Here is a 15,421-nt window from a genome sequence, read left to right as displayed (position 1 = left end):
AAGCTTGTCAAGCCTGGGAGAGCAATATGGGAGTCCTTGTGGCTTCACGTGCCTCCAACCAAATCAGCAGCCACATTCTGCCAGTGGGATCCTCGTGGCTGGCAACACTATTACAAGAAGGAGAGGGACAGCTTGGCTTTCAAATCCCAGCTGAGGGCTGTGAGTCAGAGACGTCATCTCTGAACTTGTCCATGGAGAGGAGAAAAAGCTGATAGGTACGTCACTAAGATGGTATAAATATAGAAACACAGCATGACATTTTTACTCCTTCGCTGTTCAGAATATAACCACCCTTTAGTTCTGTCTCCCTACATGTGGTGGCTCCACCTCAGGCCTGTGTGACAGAGGGGTGACATCTGGGGACTGGCTACCATGCCATCCCCTCACTTACCCCTGGTTGGTCCCCCATTCATTCCGAATGCAAAGGTGCTTGTGTACTGGATCCTTCATGTAACCTTCGTAGCAGAGGCATTCCCCTTAGAGGCAGGGTAAGGAGAGAGAAAAAGAAACATAAGAGGATTGATTAACATGTCTGTTTTGGGGAAAATTAATATGAGACAATCAAACTTGGACTCTACAGTGACACGGATGAGACCATTAAGTCCCATGATGTCATACATTTCGTTTCCACTGCCCACATGAATGAACACACTACCCATCCCTCCAAGTTCCGTCATGTGATAATGTTCACTACCAGAGAGAGCTAACATTTACAAAGCACCTGGTATACGTGTCTGGTAAACACAAAACCTGGGAACTCTTTGAGCAGAGGGACTTGTTCATATTTATTTCCTCGGTGCCCATTATACTGCCAGACACACTTTCGACGATCAGTAAATGTTTAAAGAGTGCATAGTGAAGAGAGGGGATAAGGACACATTTGTAATACCTTAATCAATAAAGGAAAAAAATATTAAAAAAATAAAGAGTGCATAGTGAGTTATTTCATCAAACATTTCTAAGAACCTTGAAAAGTAGGTATTATTGACTATGCTATACAGATAGGGGAAACTGAGGCTCAGAAAATTAAGGGACTTGGAGACAGCCTGTAAATGGCAAAGTTAATATTTCAATCTATGTCTGTCTGACTCCAGGTCTATTTTCCAATCATGCCGTGCTGCCAGGCCACAGAACAACTACTATACAGGAGGCCACTTAAATTAATTATGGTTTTATAGGGACTCTGGCTTTTAGTTTTTAAGTGAAAAAAGATAATCATTTTGGCTGCTAAACAGAAGGCTCACTCACAAGTCTATATTTGTTTAGGATATTACTATGCTTCATTATCATTAGTTACCCCATTAGTATACCAAGAGGCCTACAATCCCCATGAAATTGTATGCTATACTGCATATATATCATCTTCCTGCCAAAAACTTCATAACTTTCATCAGGTTTACAAGTATATCCAAGAGCCCCACAAGATAAAGAACCATTGCTCTGCTTAGCTCTAATCTTGAATATTGTTGCTGCTTCCTCATATTAATAATTCCTTATGCAATGCTATGGATCCTTACACTACAAAGACCAGTCCCACTAAAGCACTTGCATTAACTCTTTTACAGGCTGATTATTTCATTTGTAGGGTGTGATTTCCTGAAATGTGTAAAAAATAAAGGGGCCATACCAGCCGTGCGCAAACTACGGCCCACGGGCCGGATCTGGCCCGTTTGAAATGAATAAAACTAAAAAAAAAAAAGACCGTACCCTTTTATGTAATGATGTTTACTTTGAATTTATATTAGTTCATACAAACACTCCATCCATGCTTTTGTTCCGGCCCTCCGGTCCAGTTTAAGAACCCATTGTGGCCCTGGAGTCAAACAGTTTGCCCACCCCTGGGCTATGCCTTTTATTGATTTCAGAGAGGAAGGAAAAGGGAGAGGTAGAAACATCAATGATGAAAGAGAATCATTGATCGGCTGCGTCCTGCATGCCCCCCACTGGGGATCGAGCCCTCAACCCCAGTATGTGCCCTTGACCAGATTCGAACCCGGGACCCTTCAGTCCACAGGCCGACGCTCTATCCACTGAGCCAAACCGGTTTCGGCAAAGACTTATATTTTTGATATTTATTTTATATATTTAAATGCCATTTAACAAAGAAAAATCAACAAAAAAATGAGTTCGCGTGTCACCTCTGACACGCATGTCATAGGTTCGCCATCACTGCCCTAAGGAGACCAGGGGCATACAGTTTCTGTATCTCCCTTTTAAGAGACACTTAACAAGGATATTAATAGAATAATAGCTTTGAGTGATCTTTTCTCTTTTCAAAGACAAAAAACAAGGCAAATGAAGTGTTGAGGAAAGCAGCTGAGTAGACTCTGAGGTGTTTACAGAATCTTAGCTCAACTATTCATTTCAAGATTGACCTATAAATCACTGTCCATCAGTTCCTCACTCCCAGATGGCAGGCATTTTCTTCCCCTACACCTGCTCAAGGTGCTGAAGGGTGCAGTGAAAATGAGTCATTTCTTAGTTAGTGGGGAGTCAAAAGAAACCATCAGGTTAGTAACTTTAGCAAATTCAGGCTTCCACATGGGCTATCTCCACAACAGACTACAATCTACCGGCATCAGTGGTACTGAGTGCAGGCAGCTATGAGTTGAACACAGGAAAAAACAGCTTAAAATCAGACAGCTGATAAGGCTTTTCAAATGAAGGCTGTTTGTATTAATTCCAAAGAAAGCATGAACTCTAGCTGTAAGCTACACAAGGGCAAGAACAATGTCAGCTTTCCCCCATATGAGTAAGACTTTTGTAAATACTGTGGAATGGAATATAATGAAATTAATTAATTTGCCCTAAATTTATAGATAACACTACCACCACCACCTCAGCCAAGATGCAAATATCTAAGCCAGTTAATGGTTCTAGAGCCCAGCTATGTTTCTCCCTAAAGGAGATCATTCCCCAACTGTCCTCGTGGACATTAGACAGGAGGTGATATTACAAATAAGAGGTAACCTCAAAAGGCTGTCAAATCCATCTCTCTACTCTGACTCTTGGAATGGCCTTGGCTGGATACCTTGCCTAGAATTAAGGACTGACAAAAAAGGGAGTCCTTCTTCTACATTTGATATCTAGTTACAACAAAACATGTAAGAGTAAGGGCAGTAACAATTCAGAGTTCAAGCAGAGCCTGATTTTCCTAATGATACCAATATCTACCATTTGTAGGCACATCTACATTTCTCAAACTGCCTTCATAGTCATTATCTCCTTATGAGGTTTCCTTCACTCACTCCTATGTAGGGAAACACAGCTGACAACAGATAAAGCTTTTTTCTATATAATGGCATATGCAGATCAAAGTCAGAGCAACAGAGACGTGTTCAAACACATCAGGATAGAGTTTGAGGATATCCAAAATCTGCCTCTCAATGATCATTTCTGGAAACCACCAAACTTTCTTCTTCTGTATCCCTTCTCAGAACCAGTTTGGCCATCTAGACTGCAGGGAGATCAGACTTGACGAGGAAAGTTGCTATGGCAACCCACTACAAAATCTTGACTTTAAGAGGGTTGTCGTGCAAGCACAAGCTCCTACTGGTAGCTGTGAATTTTAAAGACCCCACAAGGATATTGGATGCCCTCCTAAGCTAGAAGTGTTACAGTCTCTGCATCTGCTGCGGCAGATGGCGGGGAACACATGACGTGCTGACTCTGTGGCAGTATTCATAGGATCCAATGGAAAGAGGTGTCAAAGCCACAAATATGTGTCCAAACAGGATGGATGACCTCACAGGCAACCACACCGCCAGAGGGCAGAAGCCCACCAGGAGGTGATCTGTGCACCACCTGGAGATGGCCACACTGATCTGTGCTTGGTAACTTGAAGGCTGACACCTCGAGGGACCTTGTATGATGGGTAGCACTTTTGCCATTTCCTGCTTACAGTTGAGGACTGAGGCACCAATCTCATGGAAGGATTAGAGAAAGACCTTATAGCTAGGGCTCCTCACACATGACTGGGTTCACCACACATTTTCTGAGTTAGATACAAAGCAAAGCTATAAGTTCTGAGTTTCCTCTCTCCTTCAGGTAGATGAGGGCTTTCATAAGATGGACTTGGGTGTGTTTTCTCTAAAAAGGGCAATTCTTGCAAGACGTGGACTTGGGTAATATCTAACTGCCTTATCTCCTTCCTTGTGGAGATATCAGGCAAAAGCCAGGCCCAGAATCAAACAGTCCTGTGTGACTCTGGGAGGCCAGACAGAGGGCAATGAGCCCAACATACATCCTGAAGGCAAATGTTTTAATCATGCCACAAAAGGATGCGTGTGGTGAGCGGGCACTCTAGGTGACAGGAACAAAATGAAGGCTGTGCTACCCGGCCAAATTGGTTTCAAAAACTAGAGAAAGCTAGAGGAAAGTAGGCAGTGGGTAAGAGCACAGAAAGAGGAGGGCTAGGTTGAGTCTGGAAAACTGGTCCAATGGCCTAACCAGATTTTACACATTTTTGCATGGTGGGGACTGGCTTATGGAAAGATCTGGGACAAAAGAAATTTAGGGACACATCTTGGGTGATGATTACAACTTAATTGAGCTTGGAGGGCTGTGCTCCTGGCAGACCATAAACCTACATATCTTGAAATGAGAATGAGGGTCTGTGAAATTGAGCAGATGTGTGAAGTCTTCACAGGTGTCCACACGGCAGAACTGAGGCCAGGAAGGGAGTGCAGAGAAAGGTCACCAAAATCGTTGGTCTGTGTCTCCATAAAAAAATAATCAAACAAACCTACAACCACAACAAAACCCTTAGAAAGTACAGGAAAAGACAACCTTTGGCTGGATCCAGCTGGGCGTAAAGCTTTACGACCTTAGAGCTTGTGGTTAGCCCAATTTGAGCAGAGACACACCTAGGATTCCAGATCTGGAAGGATCTGGAGAGAACATCAATATGCAGTTGGCAAAGGGCTTCTAGGCACTGAGTTAAGAACTTTAGCCACATTACGCTCCCCACCCTAATGGCACGGTTCCTAGAATGGCAAAGGGTGGCTGGAATGGAAAACAGATCAGCAAATAACCTCAGCCCAGGTTCTCCCATAGACTCCAGAAACATCTTGACAAAATCTATGAAACCACCCTCAATAAATCGGGTGGGAATGATATAAAGTGTCACACAACAATGCTCCTTCTTGTTCTATCATTTTCTCTTTTCTAGTATATTAGTTTTCCATAACTGTCATAAACACTACCATAAGCATAGTGGCTTAAAACAACATAAATGTATTATTTTGCAGCAGGTCAGAAGTCTGACATGAGTCTCACTGGGCTATGTCTAAAGCAGTGATGGCGAACCTTTTGAGCTCGGCGCGTCAGCATTTTGAAAAACCCTCACTTAACTCTGGTGCCGTGTCTCATATAGAAATTTTTTGATATTTGCAACCATAGTAAAACAAAGACTTACATTTTTGATATTTATTTTATATATTTAAATGCCATTTAACAAAGAAAAATCAACCAAAAAAATGAGTTCGCATGTCACCTCTGACACGCGTGTCATAGGTTCACCATCACTGGTCTAAAGGTTGTTTTTGGACGCATTAGGGGAGAATCTGTTTCCTTGCCTTTCCCACTGTCTAGAGCAGCCGTGGGCAAACTACGGCCCGCGGCCTGGATCTGGCCCGTTTGAAATGAATAAAACTAAAAAAAAAAAAAAAAGACCGTACCCTTTTACGTAATGATGTTTACTTTGAATTTATATTAGTTCACACAAACACTCCATCCATGCTTTTGTTCCGGCTCTCCGGTCCAGTTTAAGAACCCATTGTGGCCCTCGAGTCAAAAAGTTTGCCCACCCCTGGTCTAGAGGGTGCCCAGATTCCCTGGTTCATGATCCTTCCCTCCATCTTCAAAGCCAGCAATGGCTGGTGGGGTCCTGCCCATATCACATCACTCTGGCCTCCTCTTCTACCTCCCTCTCCCAGTTTTAAGGACCCTTGTGATGATATTGGCTGTGTTTTAAAGGCAGCTGTTTAGCAACCTAAATTCCATCTACAACTTCAATTCATCTTTTCCATGTAACATACCACATTCACAGGTTCTAGAGGTTAGGATGTGGACATCTCTGGGGGCCCCTTATCCTGCCACACCTGGTATTCAGACAACTGTGCAGGTGATGAGCAGACACATGCCTAACTTTGGAAGACTTTGGAAGGATGCCCAGGGAAAGCTCCAGGCCCCAGAGGTGGCTCCTTTGCAGAGACTGAGTGCCTGTTTGTATGGAGAAGTATTCACGTGCTCTTGCCCAGTTCCACCCATCTCCATGGGCGGACCCCTCAGCATGGCTGGGAAAGCACATGTCCCAACACTATGACATTTCCCAGTGAGCTGGAGGATTACAAAAATAACGTCAACTTGACTTGCAGCCAATTCCCACACCCAGCTCGCTAGAGAAAGCCTCTAGGATGGAGTGTGGGAGGTGATAAAATTTCTTGCTGATGAGCATGTGGGATGACCACATCATCCCATGTGCCCAGAGAATCAAGGCGGAAAGAGGGAGCGTTTCTAATTCCAGCATTAATGAAAATAAAAGTCTCCGCACCATCATTTCTCAGCTACTAACCCAAATGAAGGCTCTGTGCCTCAGGTCTGTTGTGGGGTTTTGGTTCTTATTTTTAGTCTCCCTCCAAAGCTTTCCAGTTGGAAATCCATTAATTGTCATGGATACTGGGAAGCCATTAGCAGGGGAACTGACCCAAAGTCCATTTCAGCAAGGACTGGAAATGAGACATCTGGGAGGCAGCAAAGATGGAACGGCAGCATCCCTGTGGACATTCAGCTTCCTGAGCTCCTGGCTAAGGAAGCAGTGATGCTCAGTAATGCTGTTGCGTATAAGTTTTGAATGACAAGTGTGCTGGATCTGACATTGGAAATTGACCAGCCCTTTATAATCCCACATCTATTCTGCTTTAACGATAGAGCATAGACTCTACCAAGGGTCGCTGTGGGACTTTGGACAAGTCATGTGCCTTCTTGGGGAATTCGAGCATCGATCTAAAATAAGGAGGTAGTTTATCTCTGAAACCCCTCCAAGCTGCAAATACTGATCCCTTCTTTCCACATGTAATTAGTGTTTCCTGCTCTTAGAAACCTCAGAAGCTTCCAAAGCCTTCTGACAATTATGCTTCTCTGAGACATGAGTCTAAGAACTGAGATTGTCCCAGGTTCTCATCATTCAAGTCTGTGGGGGGACCAGAAACTACCTCAGCGCATGGAGAGACCCCCACCTCTGAGATGACTCTTGTTTTCTTTCTCCCAAGCACAATGGATTTGGGTCTTGTGCACAGCCCATCTGTTTGGTTTGGTGTTTGCCTGACAGCGTGGGAAGAGCAGCAAGTAAGCACAGCCTTAGACATCAGATGTTCAAAATGCTGTACTTTCTCCTCCATATGGGGGCCTGGAATCTGCAATGGGCCCACGTGAAAACTTTTAGACCTAAGAAGGTGAACTTTAGATGTTGCAGTGACCCATTACCCGCCTCAAAACATAGAATAATCCTATCTAATAAAGAGGGAATATGCAAATTGACCATCACAAAGATGGCGGCACCCATAGCCACAAGATGGCGGCATCCAGTCCCCTCAGCCCCGCCGGAGTCCCCCAGTCCTTTCAACCCCGCATGGGGGGTGGGGGGTTGGCAGGAATGTGGTGCAGCCAGACCCACGCTCAGTCCCCCAGGCACCCAGGGCTGGCTTGAGGCGCAGGCAAGCCTGGGATGTCGGCTGCCCAGACGCTAGGGCAGGCCTGAGGCACAGGCAAGCCCAGGTAACCAGGGCCAGCTGAGGCTTTAGCTGCTGGAAGTGTCTGCAGCAGAGGTGTGATGTGGGCGTCGCCTCCCGCCCCTGAGGGCTACAGGACTGTGAGAGGGGGCAGGCTGGGCTGAGGGACCTCCCTCCAGTGCATGAATTTTCATGCACCGGGCCTCTAGTCTATATATAAAGCCTAACATGCAAAGTGTCCCCTCAGGACACTTTGATCGCTTGCTATGTCATGTGCTTACCACCAGGGAACAGCACAGAACGAAGGAAGGCCCCAGCCAGCAGCCAGAAGGCCCTAATCACTGGCCAGGCCTAGGGACCCTACCTGTTCATGAATTTCATGCACCAGGTCTCTAGTGGACTATAACAGAAGGACTAAATGGACCTCCTGTACTCAACCTCAGTCCTAGCATCTAAAAAAAGATGCATATCAGGTGTGTGTGTGTGTGTGTGTGTGTGTGTGTGTATAGGAGGGCTGTACATGAGGAATTGGCCCCTGCCTCCAGCAGCATTTCTCTTGAGGGTTTTATTTGTCCCTACATCCCTTTCCTTTGTTCTAAGGCATCAGACTACTTCTCTGGGAAAGATCTACTTGTGGTCCTGAATCTATTGGAAACAAATCTTACAGAGATGACTGTAGATGCCTCCTTCCACAGTGAAATGCAAAGCCTCCTGGAAGGAGGGATCCATACTGCTGGACATCTTGGCACTTAAGAAGCACTGAGGTCCTGATGTATGACGTTGAATGTGGACCCTCTCAGTGAAGCCCCTGCCCAATTTGATGATGCAACACCTGAAAGATGTCTATACCCTTTGGCCCAGTAATCCTCTTTTAAGATTTATAAGGAGAAAATAACTTCAAATGTATCCTGCATTTATGTGGAAAGATATTCAGTTTAGTAGTATTTATATAAATTAAAAATTTTAAGCATCCTAATTGTCAAATAAGAGAATTATTTAAATGAGCATTAATATGCACACACATAGAGATACCAAAAGGCCATTAAAAAATTATACTACTGAGGATTGTTTAATGTTCTGGAAAACTTTCATGATAGAATAAGTGAAGAAGAATAAAGAAAACACAACTGGACTTTGTGTGCTTGCAGGCCTCTAAACCTCATGCATAGACAAAAAATAGAAGAGGGGACATGAAAATTTTAAAATGATTTCTGCAGGAGACAGAATTATAGATGATTATAACTTTCTTCTATAAGCTTTGCTAGATTTTTCCAAATTTTCTACAATAAACAAGCATAAGAAATCTAGCCCTAGTATTGGATATCCCAACTGGATGGCTAATGGGCTGTGGATATCATCCCAAACTGATCTGTGTGGCCAGGGGCTACAATTAGGATGCTCCCTGGGATTCTGCCAGAAGATGACCCCACCTTTAAAGCCAACATGCTCAGGGGCCCAAGATGTTGGCAGTTCGACCGGTCTAGGCCCCCAATTGCAGTGGGGTAATTGGGAGGGACTGCCTGGGTTTCAAAAAGGTGATTGTAAGAGGCACAATCTCTGACAGTTACCCGCTGCCCGGTGCTCCCGCCTACCAGTTTCGGGGTCACATTGGTGTTCACAGGGGTCCAGGAGCCGTCGGGCACAGAGGTCCATGGCCCATGGCCCACTGGAGTTCTGCTGAGAGAAGAGAACCACCTGGGCAGGGTTCAGCCAGTCACTAGCATCCAGCTGGCTCCCTTCCAGCAAGATGAATCGGCTCCCTGCAGGGGAGAGAGAGAAGGCATGCCCTGAGTGCACACAGCACACACACACACACAAAAACCCATACATACACACATAAGCACACACGCAAATAGAAGACAAATACTCATACACAGAGAAACATACAAACACATAGAAGCACACACTCAAAAATAAACACAGATACATATACACAAAACACACATAAGACATATACATACATATCCACACAGAAATATATACACGAGTGCACACAGATATACACACGCACACACAAACCTGCACACACAAAGAAACACACACATGCATGCAAGCACAAATACATACACACTCTCTGAAGATTAGCCCCAGTCCAAGGCCATTCCTTCTACTAGTTCTGGGCCATCATGAGCTGGTACCCAAGAAAAGTACCACCAAATGGAAGCAAGGCCACCCCTTGGATGTCTCACTGCATTGTCCCCTGCTGCCTTGCACCATGTCATGCCCACTAGGGTGGACTTAAGGGATACAGGGGCACAGCAGCTCTGTGATGGTCATGGCGCTGCTCCATCAGACCCAGCCACAGGCACTGGCACTCATCCAAGGACAAGGACCTGCTGCCCATATTCACTGGCCATTAAAGAGCAGGCCCCCTGACAGTGGGGACAGTCCCCACTTGTTTTCAGCCTTACAGCCACCAAGAAAACAGATTCTAGCAAGTCGCTCAGGTGCTCTGGCCTGAACTAATCCGGGGGCTCTCAGAACCTATATCACTCCTTCATTATATTGGAGTGTCCTGGATTAGAGTAAATTGTTACTATGGAGTTCTAGTTAAGTTACTACAATGAGGAATTTCTCACCAGAGCATATCAAACTGAGGCATGGCTGATTCTGAAATACCTCTGCTCCTCCACTCAGCTTCTCCCTTATCAGGGGCTACAGGAATCTGTATCAACCTACCTGATCTGGGATGTTCTGCATTTTTCTACCAAGATGGGGGATACTGACAAACTACAGAAATGGGAAACGGAGTGTGCACAGAGAAGAGGTGACCTGTTCAGTACTTTTAACCTGCTTTTTGATTTCACAGTGAACAATCCAGTTCTGTCCTAAGCTTTATTTATCTGTGTTTATTTTCCCTTCACCTATAGTCATAGGTAACTATAACCATGACCCTGGCTTCTCTATATCCTCTTGCCGAACCCAAAACCTTCCTCACTGGGAAGGAAGTTGCATCTCAGAAGTGGGCTCACCATCAGCGATTAGGTGCTCAGGGACATGCAGGGTGATTTTGACAACGAGCGGGCAGCTGACATGGGAGGAGCACACCAGGCCGATCACACAGCTGCTGATGCTGATCAACATCAGGGTGGTCTTATTCACAGGACTTCGGGGAGAGCCCACTGAAAGCAAGACAAGCAAGATACGTGGCGGTAAACATCTTTAGTGAGAAGCCAACTTAGTCTTTTGCTGCCCAACCCAGCAAACAGGGGAGGCAGCTGGCAAACCCTGGCAACAGATGTGTGCAGCCACATGACCTCCGTGACATTCAGCCTCATGGAACTCTATGGCATGGGTCAGAATCAGAGGGGACTTGGCCTACTTGTGGCCCTCAGGGTCAACAATGGTCAGTGGTGAGCAAGTCATCTGCAGTCCCCCTGGGCCAGGTTCACAAGAGAAGCGATAAAGGAGGGTGTTCTCCCCCTGTCTGCACCTGGCTGAGCTCCGACCTCTTGTCCAAGGGTGGCAGGACCCTGCTTGAACTCCCTGCACTTCCCACAGCTGTCCCAGAGGGCACTCTTCCAAATCAGCTCCTTCACTTCCCAGTAATTTCCTGAGCCTAAGGAGCTTGCACCTATTTTAATAGTTAGGAGTTCCTGCTCTGTAGGGTGTGGGTGGAGGTAACTGAGGCAAATCCACTCTGTATGAGTTGAGGATATCGCACCAGAAGGCTCTCCCCAGTCACTGGGTTAAGGTAACAAATGGAAGCTCAATGAGAAAATAATGGAGCTGGATAATGAGAAACACTCCCAGTCAGATGGGGACAGGGATGGGAAGGAGGGGTTTTAGTGTGATTTTTGTTTGTTTTGGGTACCAGTGAAGATGATTTCACATGAAGGCAGAATAGATGTGGGAAAGGAAGAAAGCAAAGGGAGTTGCCAACAAAATATGTTGGTCCTTTGGACTTGTCTTGTGGTCTGTGTTAATATTTATTACTGATAGAAATAAAAGGCATCTGTGATATCTGAGAATATGCTGTTTTAAATACTTTTTGAAATTTTGAATATATACTTCCTTACAATAAATCTATGTGTGCACAGTCACTACCCACTTTACAGGTAAGAAAATAGGTCTCAAAGAGATTAACCTCATAGTGATAGTTAACACTAATGAAGCATATTGAGTGTCAGGGACCAGGGACCAGGGTCTCATGGCTCATATCACTTGACAATGACCATCTCATGAGGCAGCACCACAGAGGAATAATACGTTAGAGAGGCCATAGGGCAGGTCCAGGGTCAAGCTGCTACTAGGAATGGAGCCAGAACAGAGTGCAGGCCCAGCTGAGTCTGAGGCCTCGCAACAGCCCGATCCCTGGGTCCATGGCTTCACCATCCTTTATGGGAGCAAGTTCCCCAAGTGGGTGTGCTGGCAGGGGCTGGGAGGCAGAGACTCTGGGGTTGGGGGAAAGGAGGCAGCCTCTGGATCCTCTGTCCCTGGCTACCTGGAGATATTCTACTTAAGCTACTATCTCTGAGCATGGAGTCTATTTCTCCACACTTACTTACAAATTTGGACTCCTGGCCAAACCAGGCCTGAGTAGCAGAACCACTCCCAGCATGTCCCTCTGGCACTCAAGTGCAAATCCCAAACTAGACTCTCCACTTCCCTTCACCCCTACTTCCCTTCCTGCTTCATTGCTCAGCCAATGGCATTGTCATCTACTTGGTTTCTCAAGTCCTAATATTCCCTCATGTCCAACTCTGCCCACCCTCACCACCACCGACACTAAATCATTTTTCATTCTGTGGTCAGACTTTCCCTCGCCCCCATTTCTCCCTCCCTGCTTATACTTATCATCTCACACCTGGGCAATGGCAATAGCCATCCACTTGCCTCCCTGCCTCAACCTCCCCCACCCTCACCTACCCTCCAGGCTGCCCTAGAGGGACCCTCCACTAGCAGAGGACAGGACAGTGATCTTTAAAGCCTTAACGACTCCAGCTGAAAGGTCAGGTCCAAGTTCTGTAGTCAAGGCCATGGGCTTTCTTCTGACCTTCCAGCAAACCACAGACCTGCACCATGAGCTTCACTCTAATAAACTAGTCACTTCTCTCCAACTAGACCCTTATGTTTATGTCTCTGTGACTTTACGCATGTCACTTCCTCCCCCGTAGAATGCCATTTCATCAACTTGTCAGCCAGGTCTACACCTACTCTTCAGTCTCAACTCGAACAACAGCACCCTGTAAACACTTCCCTGAAATGTTTAAGAACAAATTCTCACTCATTCCTTGTTGCTCCTCTAGCCCTCAGTACGCCCTGCTGTTACAGCTCTTCTCACACAGTGTTATCACTGTTACGGCCACTTTCCACTGCTCTCCTGTGTTGGCAGGAACTGGCTACCCATCTTCTTGTCTCTCTAGTTCTTCTGCTTATCAACCCACCATCCATCTAACTTCAAAATCTCCAGTCACTCCTAGGACCATCAGAACCAGAGCAGACTTGGTAACATGGCTTATGAGTGGTGATCCTGAGTTAGCCAGCTTGTTTCCCTGCTGTGTATTCATATCCCGGGTTACAGCTGCCAGGCTGAAGTACTTTCACTTGCTTGAAAATACCCTGTTCTTTTGTACCTTTAAGGCTTTTTATACGTCACTTTTATCTATTGGAATGCCCTTACCATAGGTTCTCCTCATTCCATAAATTTTTTATATTGTATACAACCCAGGTGCAATTATTTTCTCCTTTTTATTTTTTTGCCTCCAGTTGCTGCCAGGTAGAATGTACTGTTCTCACTTCCAAGTATTCATTTTCCTTTATTTATATTATTAAATTAAGACTTATCACCATGCCATGTTTTCATGTTTCTACCACCTATCACACAGCCTGACCCATGGCAGGTAGGTTATGAAATTTCTTGCTGGCCTGATTGATGTATCCAGTTCAATTGAACAAACACTTTCAAGCATCTATCAAAGGCCAAATCCTCCACTAGGCACTTCGGTAAAATAAATTAGGCATGCCCATCCCTAAGAAGCTTATAGTCTAGTTAACAGCAATAAATAGTTGACATGCTAGGAGAGCTTGGTATTTAAAAGAAGTAGTCTTGTGCTGCATAGAAACTCACTCTAATTCATTATTATGGTCTTTCTCAAACAGGATTTTATTAAAGCAGAACACATTCTGCTTTGGTGTGGCCTGGGCTGATGAGCCCAGGTTGACTATTTCTTATATATAAATATGTAAGGAGGACCAGAGGGCTCACATTCTCTCCTCAGGGACACCAGAGCATCAGACATTGCATTGCCCAGAGCCCCATTGATCTCTCGAGAAAAATGTTAGGGAGAAGTTTTATACTGATCGCTGCAAAGCCTATGGAAACTGGAGCTGAGGACTTAAAAGGGCTTCCTCCACTCTCTGGGAAGAGTGCCCTCAGTATGAAAGGAACTCAAGTGTAGGCAGGAGGAGCCAACATGTAGCTGCCTTTTGAGGGCATTGGTTTTTGGTTGGGGAAAATTCTATTGGTCATAATATAATGTGATGTTAGTCAAACATCATCCATGGTATCTCAATAGGCCCTTGCCCAAAGTTCTTGAAGATGAAGTGTTGTGGGAACCTGAGGCTGCCCTGTTGAGAATCCTAACAGCAACAATAGGAATTTCATAGACCTTTGCCGGTCAGCAAAAAAAAAAAAAAAAAGCACGTTTTAATATAATTCAATCATGACAGTTCCCCTGTTGTTAACCCATTTAATGTGAGGAAACGGAGGCTCAGAGAAATTGTTGTCCTTATCCAATATCACACAGCAAGCGGATTGGTTCTTGAACCCAGACCTCTCTCAGTGAAGATGGTGATGCCTACAAGTCATAAGTAGCAGCCACAGATGCAGTAGCCACATCTGAAGCCACTAAACATCAAAGTGGAGTCACACAGGCAGTGAGTGCATGGAGGGACAACCCTATCGATGCTGCACAGAATAAATGAACTAACCTGGACCCTGCCAGGGGAGAGGAGGGAATTGGAGGTATGGGCTCCAGAGATTCCACTGGGGAGGGGATTAAAGGGAAAATACCATTACACACATTTTTCAGGCAGGGCCTGGGCATTTTGTTTTCAATAAATTGTTCCTTAATTACCCTGCCCACCCCCATCACTGCCTCACCCAAGCCCAAGGCCAGTGTGGCCAGGTAAGCAAGGGTACATATCCTGTCCATTTTTTCACATATAACACACTTTATCAACTTTTTTTCCTGTCTCTAAACAGCAAAATATGAGACTCCCAAGGCTTCCAGAAGGAATTGAGAGTCTTCTGACCAAGAAATAGCCTTTCAAACAACTTGGAAACCTGTTTGAGAGTGCCATTATCTGGGAGAGATGAATCTCCAAAACAGTCCACTCTAGGCTCTTCTTTCTTCCTTAGGACACAGCACCACTTAGAGTCCAAGAATCATGCCGCAAACTGGCTTTGGAGCAGTGAGCCCACAACCCAAACCAGTACCTCTGCAGCTCCCTACCCTCACCTTCCCAGAGCTCCTCTCCCCGCACTTCGCTTCCTACCTCGACTGCGTCTCCGGCTCCGTGAGGGGTCAGTGTAGAAGGTCAGCTGGGGGTCATTTTCTGTCTCTGTGCCAGAATCCCCTTCAGGGTTCAGGAAGGCGGAACCAGCTGTAATGAATAGGACCATGGCAAAGAACATCTTCAGTCTTGTGTTCATGGCACCACATCATTGGGCAAGTTCAAGATAAAAA

General features: G+C 45.4%; 1 protein-coding gene across 1 annotated transcript in view; it reads right to left on the bottom strand.

Annotated features, from left to right (window-relative positions):
• ASTN1 (astrotactin 1) overlaps positions 1 to 15,421 on the bottom strand; it is a 299,182-nt gene that overhangs the window by 133,232 nt on the left and 150,529 nt on the right. The window contains exons 6-9 of the mRNA XM_006754536.2: positions 15,231 to 15,338; positions 10,703 to 10,852; positions 9,299 to 9,490; positions 392 to 476 (exon numbers count right to left, since the gene is read on the bottom strand). Of these exons, the coding sequence (XP_006754599.1) occupies positions 392 to 476; positions 9,299 to 9,490; positions 10,703 to 10,852; positions 15,231 to 15,338 (535 nt within the window). The remainder of the gene's footprint in view (positions 1 to 391; positions 477 to 9,298; positions 9,491 to 10,702; positions 10,853 to 15,230; positions 15,339 to 15,421) is intronic.

This window comes from Myotis davidii, unplaced genomic scaffold (genome assembly GCF_000327345.1).
Source record: "Myotis davidii unplaced genomic scaffold, ASM32734v1 scaffold591, whole genome shotgun sequence".
Lineage (NCBI taxonomy): Eukaryota > Metazoa > Chordata > Mammalia > Chiroptera > Vespertilionidae > Myotis > Myotis davidii.
Note: the sequence above shows the minus strand (reverse complement) of the source record. Positions and strands in the feature narration are given on the sequence as shown.